The following is a 10561-nucleotide window of genomic DNA, read 5'->3' on the forward strand; positions in this document are numbered from 1 at the left end:
TGACATGTTGGTCATGTGTCCTGTTGGAGCTCATGGACAAAAGCCTGTAACCAGGCTGCTTTTCGCTGATCAATTCAAACAGAAATCTATTCTCCACACACCCCTTTGGGGCATAAAAAAAAAAACTTTTTTACCATCGATGCTTCCCATTGTACAATGGTAGAACTCTATTCTACGGTGGTGGAATAAAATCCCTGTAACCAGGCCTTGCCTCTTTTTCCCTGATCAATTCAAACAGAAATCTATTCCCAACACACCCCTTTGGAGCGGAAATAACCCTCTTGTACCATTGCTGCCTCCCATTCTATACGGTGGTGGTTCCCTCTTCAGTCTAACCACAACCTGCTGTAACCTCAATAAAGGACCCTTAAATGTGGCACATCCTAATCTAGTGAAACCCCAGAGAGATGAGCTCCTGTTGGTTTAATTAACCTAGAGAGAAAGAGTGGAGGGCGAGAGGGGGGATTCCATCTCTTTATCACTCGCCTCCAGGACACACCCCACTCATGACCCCTCTTAGAGAGGTGAAGGACAGGAGAGGGGAGGCGAGGTGGAGGGATGAGAAGAAAAGACAAGACAGTAAATTAGATGAGTTTATTAGAAAGTGAGGTTTCAACCGTATAGAGACACATCACCATCCTTACTTTACAGAGAGAGGGAGGGAGGGAGAGTGAGAGAGGAGAAAGCACACACACACGCACACATACACACTGCTAGCCTAAACAGGGGAACACACTTACTTACATGACACATTAAGCCCCTGTTGAAATGTACACATTAATTGAACACACACACACACACACACACACACACACACACACACACACACACACACATATGCATGCTACAATATAATCACTCACTCACTCACACACACATACACATACACACACATATGCATGCTACAATATAATCACTCACTCACTCACTCACTCACACACACACACACACACACACACACACACACACAGGCAGACAATAGATGGGTCATATCATAGTGTCAACACTGCAATCAAACCTTTCACTGCAGAGGACGGTAATGGAACAGTAATGATAACCGACTCACTGAGAGAGCTAGACAAACACTTATACAGTAGAGAGAAACACACAAACTGCACCGCACACACTCAGACACACACACGCATGCACACTCTGTCAGACACTGAGCGTTATCTCACACATTGCCCTCCTCTTAAACGTCTGTAAGTATAGTAGCAGCACTTTGATGTTATCCAACAACAGTATGTCACACACACACACACACACACACACACACACACACACACACACACACCACCAGCCTAGAGAGGTGTCTCCCATTGTCAGATCCAGTATTATAAAAGCCTATTATATCTCTCTCTTTTGAGGGTTGATGGTGCAGTTTTGCATACTTCTGAGGGGAATATAGGAGTTTTCCTATGGAGACCCTGCTATTGTTAACTATGTGAGACTTGAGTCTTGTGAGCATATTTTGAGCTGTCAGATTTCAACAGGATTGAATTTGAGGTGGTTGACTTCAGCTGGGCAGGGTTTGGATGTGTTCTGTGGTATGTGTGTGTGTGTGTGTGTCTGCGTTTGTTTATGTCAGTGTGTGTATGCATGCGTGTGTGTTTATGTCTCTGTCTCCATCTGTGCCTGTGTGTGTGTGCGTGTGTGTGTGTGCATGCGTGTGTGTCAGAGCCTGTGTTGTTTGAATGTGGTCACCAGTCTGCTCTCCCAGGCAGACACCATCTATCACTGTGGCTTAATTCAATCAGGGCCCTCATCTCAATCAGGACTGGGCTGGCTGGCCGCTCCCGGCAAGCAAGCAGTGCCACCCCTACCAGAGAGAGAGAGAGAAGAGAGAGAGAGAGATTCTACGAGAGAGAAAGAAGAGACTACGCAAAAGAAATAGAGAGAGTGAAAGTGACCAGAGAGAGAGAAAGAAAGACATAGAAAGGCAGAAACAGAGGGAGAGAGAGAAAGCGCAGGGGAAATATCCCCCCTGCCACCTGTGTGCGTGTGTGTGTGGGTGGGTGTCTGTGGGTGTGTGGGTGTGTGGGTGTGTGTTTGTGTGTGTATGTGTATATGAGCGTGTGTGTCCTCTGATGGAGAAGAGAGGGACTGACCATGCGTTTGTGTTGCAGCTCTGCCTCCGAGGACTTGGGCTGCAGGCGTGGGGACTTCAGCAGGAAACACTATGGCTCCGTCGAGCTGGTGAGTCCTCTTATTGCATGAACCTGTGTGTGTGTGTGTGTGTGTGTGTGTGTGTGTGTGTGTGTGTGTGTGTGTGTGTGTGTGTGTGTCTTTCATTCATTCTCCCCTTCTCACTGTTATCGCTTTCTCTTTTTATCTTCCCCCATCACTTTTCTTCCTTTGCTTGTCTCTCTCTCACTCTCTCTCTCTCTCTGGGTGTGGATGGAGGGAGGGTTTTAGAGGGGGAAAGAGAGAGAGAGGGTGAGTCATGACCGTTTGGGTGTGGTCCAGAGATGTGCGTTCTCCCCAACATGGTTGATAATAGGTGGTTTTAGTCAGAGGTGCAGAAGATCTGTACTCTCCAGGGCCCGATATTACTTCATCATTATCCTGTCGAGACCACATATAGTAGTTCACTCTAACGGTCAAAACCAGCTTACTTTTATGAAACAACACTTCAGTTTGTCATGTGACATGTGACTCGAGGGCTGCAGTTGTGTTGTATAGTATTACTGTAGCTAGCCTTGTGGTTTATTACTGTGTCAGGGAATCATTGCTATACTGTGTGTACTGTATGTTGTGGGTGCTCTGGGTGATATAATTAGCCCTTGGCTCTGTTTGTTTCTGTGTGTGTGTGTGTGTGTGTGTGTGTGTGTGTGTGTGTGTGTGTGTGTGTGTGTGTGTGTGTGTGTGTGTGTGTGTGTGTGTGTGTGTATGCGTGCATGGGAGCGCGAGCATGTGTGTCTGCTGTGAAGTGAGCCTGTCTGTCCAGATAACCCAGGGAGACAGGAAGTCCTAGAGTACAGTGCTCCTCTCTGGCTTCCTCCCAGAGACACACTGCGGGCTTGTCCGTGGGCAAGCAACGCCACGCGTGTGTCAGATTAGGAATGAAGAGAAACCACATGCTGCCTATCAGCTACAGCAGACTTGCACAGGACACAATGGCTGTGTCTGTGTGTGTGTGTGTGTGTGTGTGTGTGTGTGTGTGTGTGTGTGTGTGTGTGAGTGTGTGAGTGTGTGTGTGTGTGTGTGTGTGTGTGTGTGTGTGTGTGTGTGTGTGTGTGAGTGTGAGTGCACATTCATGCGTGCATTCAGTATCCAAACAGTGCGGTGAATGTGAGCATTGATAGAAGGCAGGTGTTTTCACACTCTACTTAAAATATGTGAATATTCAAAGTGCGGGTGTAACTTTCGAGTGTCAGATGATTGTTCCAGCTAGAACATTGTGTAGTCGTGTTTGGCCCTGACACTGCCACTGCCACCGCCACCTCTGCCTGGTCTAGTCCCAGGCTGGCCAGGGTTGCTGTTAAGCAATTTGACAGATGTACGGTATTGGCATTATAAAATGTAAACGTTTATTGTTTGATTGAGATAAGATTCACATCATCATTATACCTGTGGGATTCCCACTGAAAGAAGAGCTTGTGAGTCAACATTCCATTGTACTGTGTATAATACACTACCTTGTATTCTAGTAGTACACAATTGGCAATCCACTTTGAACTTAAAACTTGAACTTAATACTTCAATGACTTTAGTTGCAACATTGTAGTCACATAACAGCAAGCAGGAACTTCATGTTAAGTGTGAGTCAGTGGAACATCCGTGTGTCAGAAATCCCCTAGTCCTGGAAGGCTGGTTCAAGGCAGGGTTAACCCAACCACCAGAGAGAGAAGTTCAGAGCCACTAATGGATATTAGATCCTCTTTTTGCTTTTTATTTTGGGCATCTGTGGATGCTTGTTCTTTTGTCTTGCCAGCAAACATTGGCAGCTCTCCCTTTTCTGTAGCCACTTGCGCAGAGACATCATAGAGAGGTTCCATCCACTGTAGGTTTATCAGGCTCCAAACGCCATATGATTCACTCCCACCCTACACTCAGGCCAACTGTGGGACTAGAGGAGCTGGCCTCAGCCCAAGCTCTAGTGGTTTGAAATGGGCTGTTTATGAAGAGGAACGGCAGCCACTGTGGAGGTTGAAATGGAGACTGTGCTTGAAGTGCATTTTAATATGTTATTAATCAGATGTGTAATGTAAATAATTCCATTCATCATACACAAGAGAGGTACTGTTGAAAAACGCTCTCTGAATTTGAATGTGAATGGTTGTCGTTGGAAACGTGGCATACAGTCTACGTAATAATGACATAACAGTGCAATCTGTTGTATGGCTGTTCAGATGCATCAAAGGGATGAGGAGGTTGGTACGTCCACCCTCTGCCCTTCCATCTCTATCTGTCAGTAGATTCTGTGCTTATGGACTTTGGATTTAACAATATGGTCAAGTACAGTATGCACCTGAATCCACCCAAACACACTGGAATATAACCTGGGGTTGTGTTCCATTGTTTCATTTGATGTTAGACCTCAAATGAATTGCTCTGTGCATTCCATTAGTGTTGTATCATCAGCCCATGGAACCCAGCCACTGTCTTGCCTGTACAGGTATGTAGCATGCATAGCAGTCCACGCTGTGCCTGAGTGAACATTGCCTCTGTGTCTGTATTGCAGCCCCAGCTATTAGATAGACTGATCAGGCAGACCTCAGGGGCACCACAGACCACTCACCAGCACTTTAGAGAGAGACACACACATACACACACATGCAAATACACACACACACACACACACACACACACAGACACACACACACACACACACACATACACACACACACATTAACACATGTACACATGTACACATGTACACAAATACAAGAACACAGAGTACACGCATAGGCTTGATGTGGCTGTAAGGGTGAGAACTGCTGCTGAGAGAATGGGGAGGGGAAGAGAGAGGGATCGAGAGGGATGGATATTGAGACACTCACAAGAAACAGAATGTCTTTCCAAGTTTGCAAGGCCAGTCCTGCTATCTCACACTACTCAGGCATCATACCAGCGTACCATAGCCTGAGGGACAGCAACAAGTCCAAAGAATTTTCCATTTGTCACTCTCTTGTATGTGTTCTTCATCTGTGGCCCAGGCCCTCATTATAACACAATTATATTCATCTTTGTGAATTCCAATTATGATCGTTCTATCAAAGCCTGTCACATTTGGGTGAAATGGATTTAATTGTTGCTTGCTTTGGCTGCATTGTGCATTGCACAATCAGGCTTTGAACTGATTTGAATAGAATTGCTGCTGACAGAAGAGGAGAGAGAGGCAAGAGTGAGAGAGAAGGAGCTGCTTGTGCGTGCGTGCGTGCGTGCGTGCGTGCGTGCGTGCGTGCGTGCGTGCGTGCGTGCGTGCGTGCGTGCGTGCGTGCTTGTGTGTGTAATGTTTGGAAGAGTATAGCGTAGGGGTTAATGGGAGCCCTATGTGACCTGACACAGAGGCGACAGGGAGTGTAATGGGGGCTGACGCCTTGTCTCTAAAACACTAGCCTTCTCCTGGAGCGGTTATACGGGGGTGGGCGTGTGTGTGTGTGTGTGTGTGGGGGGGGGGGGGGGGGGGGTGTTAGGAGGGGCAGTAGGGAAGGAGGCGAGATGCACACTGTCATAATCACATGGTGGATACTGAGGAGGAGACGGCTCCACTTCCAACCTGCCTCCAACTGTTAGTCTCACAGTCTGTGAGGCTTTTGACTGCACTGTCACAATTCATTTCACTCCACTTCAACATGTGTGAGTTTGTGTTTGTCTGGGCTTGAATCGGTTTGTTTTGCATTACAGAAACGGCACAGAACAGAAAGATGATTTTGATGTTGAGTCAGGTGGAGACAAAAGTACAAAGCCAGTCAGTCCTTTACATTGTTCAGTGCAGATATGGCTCTGGCCACAATGGCAGGTTTGCCTCTGACGGTTTTCAGTTTCGGTAGCCTGTAACCGTTTTGCCTGATGGCGTCGGTTCAAATTCTAAAAATGGGGTGGTCACAGTCACTTAAAATCATTCCACTTTTCTGGAAGAGGTTCCTATTATAGAGACAGGAGAAGGTTGACTTCTATCATTCAGGAACAGAGGCTCACTATCCTGTTGAATTTGGCCATGCATTTCACACTTGTGTTTCCAAACCAGCAAATCATGGAAAAAGTTAAAAACCGATTCAATAAAGGATATAGAAAACAGTTGTTAACAGACTTGGTCTGTTACAAGTTTCCTTTGTAAAAAAAAAAAAAAAAAAAAAAAAAACAGTCTCTGCTGTGCCTTTGAGTAGATTGCTTTTGTGTTCTCCCATCCCAGTTTGTGGTCCAAAAATGTGCCCAGGTTTTTGTAGGTTCCACAATCCACAAGTCGACACATCCTGGCATCCAATTTCAGTGGAGAGGCGGGGTCCTAGGGGTTTTCCTGAAGTTGATGTCCTTGTTTTTTTCCACCTTCACCTGTAGATATGAGGATGTCCACCAGGCCCACTCTGTCACATTGAGCCTCTTACATGATCATGAGACCAGCCATAGCCCAGTGGTGGAGGGGATTGTCTCCTCCAGATGATCTGATCCTGGATAGCAAAAAAAGACAAGTTTTGAATTACTGCGCCCTGGAGACAAACACCACTGGGCTGTGGCTGGTTTCATCATCATGTCAAGAGGCTCACCATGACAGAGCGGTCTGCATACTTGATGATGTGTGTCCCTCCCTGATGATGTGCTCCTACAGTCGTCATCAGTATACCGGCCAGCCCTAGGCTTTCGGAGCTGCTATGCTATTATAGCACTTAGCAGACTGGCTATTATGACCACAGGTAGCCCAAAGCTAAAGGCCAGAGGACTGGCAGCTAGAGCAGTTACCATCAATCTCCTCTAGCCACTCATTCACCACCACACACTTAGCTTCACATGACCACTTTGGCTGCAATGCCACCGCTAGCTTCCTGGGGACGTACAGTAGAACAAGTCAGAAGCTTCTGAGATTTATATTTTTGTTGTACGTTGTCCCTGTCAAATAAAGTTGTACAATGACTAAAGAGACTGAGCAAAAAATGACCTATTGACTTAAGCGTAGTTTGTTATTGATGCATTTACATTTTTTTACAAGTACATTTGTCGAAGGTAAGTGAATCATCTGTACATCAGTCATCAGAAATCAATCATCTATACATCAGAAATACAAATCTATGCTAGGACCAGGGCCCATTGGTAGTCACAATGCTAGAAGAAGGAAGGATTAATTTGATTTTGTTATTTGATTTTTTTATTTGTAATACTTAGAGTAGAGAAACTGTACAGGGGGGTAGTGGGGATGAAGAGTTCTTAGGAGGGACCATCAAGAGGAGCCAGTAGGATTGTTTGTTGTTTGTTTATTGGATTCATCAGTCCCTGGTCTGGCATGGTCTGTTGTTTGTAATGCTAGCCTAGCGATTGTGGTGTTTTCCAAGCTGACTGGGTGTTTTGAGCAACCTTGGAGATGTATCTTTACCTAATGGCTGTGGTCCTGTTTGCTATACAGGAGTTCAAACATTCATCTGTCATCACAGTGTTGGTATTACTGTAGCCATAGTCATTAGTTTGTACCCTCATATAGACGTACATCGTCTAGGTTTTAGGCAGCTTATCGAAGGTCTGTCTCTTTCTCTCTGTCTTTCTGTGTGTGCGTCTCTCTCTTTATCTCTCTCTCTCTCTCCCTCCCTCTCTCTTTCTGACTGACGTATGACAGTCATCCCCCTCTCCCATCAGAGTCAAGAGCGCAGCATGCCAAGATGAAAACGATCTCACATCAAATATTAACGTCAAGACGCCGCTCCCCTGGTGTGCTGTGTGATCTCCAGGCTTGCCTGGAGCACCTGCCCACACACAAGGGCCCTCAGGCAGCCACAACCTCCCTGCAGGACCCTGGGTTGGCCCCGGCCTACTGCTCCAAACAGCACTGGAGTTATTAGACTTAAAACTGTCCAATCAGTCAATGGGCTGGTATTGCTGTTGTGATGTGACTAGTGTGGTCAGGTTGATCCTAGCCGTCTATCCCAGGCCAGGCCTGGGACAATGTCAGGCACAGGGTCAGGCTAGTGTCCGGTGTCTTTGGTACAGTGTTTCACCTCTTCTGTCTCCTGTCATGAATAACATGTTAACAGGTGTTATGTCATGTTAGTGATAGCATTATGAAGCTTTTCTATTGCATTGTTTCAGTAAAGCCTCATAGGGCCGTAGGACCTGTCTGTCTAGTCAATAAGGTTTTCATAGTGTCTGTATGGAAAGTGTTCTCTAAACGGATGTGTGTGCAGGTCTCTGTGTGTCCCTCTCTGTGACTCTGGGGTCAGGGGAGTTGAGTGGAGAGGACTTTGAGGCTTTTAGTTGGGAAGAGAATACGATTATCCTGAAGCTGCCATAACTCTTTCTGGGTAAAAGACACACACTGAGTCTTTGGAAAGGCAGGTAATGGCATTGATTCTCCATTTACCTCACAGGGATTGGAGATAGATCTCTTCCGCACCCCCGCTGGTGTGTATCTGATCATTGTATTTTTTACTGAGAGTCTATGACTCACTGGGTGAACTTTACTGATTTGAGACATTTGCTTCCATCAAGTTTTGACATGAAGTGCTCCTCTTTCTTCCACCTTAACCCCACCTGGCCCTCCGCTGCTTGTTTAAATCAAGTTATTTTCCCCCTCTGCTCTCCGCCTGCCAGTGTGACTCACTCCTGGAAAGGTTACTGTTGGCCAACCGCCTCACCCTCTAACCTTATGCAAGGACCATACCTGCTTCGAACTCCGGGTAAACTACTGTACACTCCACATGAGAATGTTGCCGTTTCCGATCATTTGGTACATGCTGCATATACATATGCTGTTCCACATGCTCAGCCTACCTTATCTCATGGCTGTTTTGTTTGTTTTAGTAAACATGACATTATTCCAAAATGTTAATATGTTTTGATAAGCTGGGCTGATTGTAGCTGCAAACGCAGTATGTGATGTATCGCTTCACATGTGTCAGGAGAGGCAGCAATCTAAAGGCCTGGCTTTTTATAGACTAGTCTTACTGCTCATTTTCAGTGACGGATCACCCCCCTGTCCACTGCACCTGTTGTCTTTCTGCCGATGCTCCTCTACACTCTTTCAATTTTATCCTCCCCTCTCCCTCTCTCTTTCTCCAGCTGTCTACCTTTTCTCCCTATTTCTCCCTATTTCTCCCTATGTCTCCTTTCCTCTCTCTCCCTCCCTCTGCGACTCCCCTCCTCTGCTCCCTCTTTCTCTCTCTGGTGACCCGTGAGTGTGCATAAACAGGCTCACTGATGAGGTCAATTATCTATCAGCAGTCACAATAGCATTGATCTATTCTCTCTCTCTCTCTCTCTCTCTCTCTCTCTCTCTCTCTCATTCTCTCTCTCTCTCTACACTGCAGCCCTTCTGTGTCCTGCGGGCCTCTGGGAAATCACAGCCCCTCTTAGTACGCTGAGGGCTCAATTGTGTTTGTGAAATGTTTGAGCTGTGCTGCAAAATGGGAGCTATTTAAGCTGTGCCTGTGCGTGCGTGCGTGCGTGCGTGCGTGCGTGCGTGCGTGCGTGCGTGCGTGCGTGCGTCTTGATGCTGGCTCCCACTAAACCCTAGACCCATGAGGTTACACGCTTTGAAGGCGGCCATTATTATTTTATCATTCCGCTTTTTGTTGTTATGCATGGTACTCTCTCTTTCTCTTTCTCTTTGCCGGTGCCCCCCATCTCTCATTCTGTCCCTCTCTCTTAGTGTCTGATGCTCTCGATTATTCTGCTCCCTCTCATCTTCTCCCCGTCTCTGCCCCCTGTCTCTGGCAGTATTTAGGTGTTTTATTGGTTGTTTGTTAAAGCAGAGCAGTAAGGGCTCCCCTCTTCCTCTCCTCCCCCCTGGTCTCCCCCCCCTCCTCCTTCATCCCTCTCTCTCCGTCGAACACACACTGAGCCCACAGGGAATCATTGGAGTGCAGGCTTTTCCTCCTTTGCCATTCTGCTGTTGCATGATTTAGAGGCAGGAGCATACCGTTTGCACACCATCCACACACACACAAACACAGACACACACACAGACACACAAACACAGACACACACACACACACACACAAACACAGACACAGACACACACACACAGACACACACACACACTCACACACACAAACACACAGACACCCTCTCGTTGTGTCAATCATGGCACCTCGCCTCTCATTTTTGCTTTCTCCTTTCAATTTCGCTCTCACAGATATACACACACGCGCTCTGGGGAAATACACACACGCGCTCTGAGGATACACACACACACGCTCTGGGGAGATACACACACGCGTTCTGGGGAGATACACACATGCGCTCTGGGGAGATACACACACGCGCTCTGGGGAGATACACACACGCGCTCTGAGGAGGTGGTGCGTTGCATTCCCTGCACACTGCATTGGTTTCCCCTCCATTATCCTGCGATTGGACAGTTAATGTTCCAGGTGGGGAAAGACCCAGGGAGAGAGACTACAGCTAAGACATT

General features: G+C 46.8%; 1 protein-coding gene across 1 annotated transcript in view; it reads left to right on the forward strand.

Moving 5' to 3' along the window:
- garnl3 (GTPase activating Rap/RanGAP domain like 3) overlaps positions 1–10561 on the forward strand; it is a 51250-nt gene that overhangs the window by 13907 nt on the left and 26782 nt on the right. Inside the window, exon 2 of the mRNA XM_083670358.1 lies at positions 2127–2196. Coding sequence (XP_083526484.1) covers positions 2127–2196 — 70 coding nt within the window. The remainder of the gene's footprint in view (positions 1–2126; positions 2197–10561) is intronic.

This window comes from Argentina silus (genome assembly GCF_951799395.1).
Source record: "Argentina silus genome assembly, chromosome: 5".
NCBI lineage: Eukaryota > Metazoa > Chordata > Actinopteri > Argentiniformes > Argentinidae > Argentina > Argentina silus.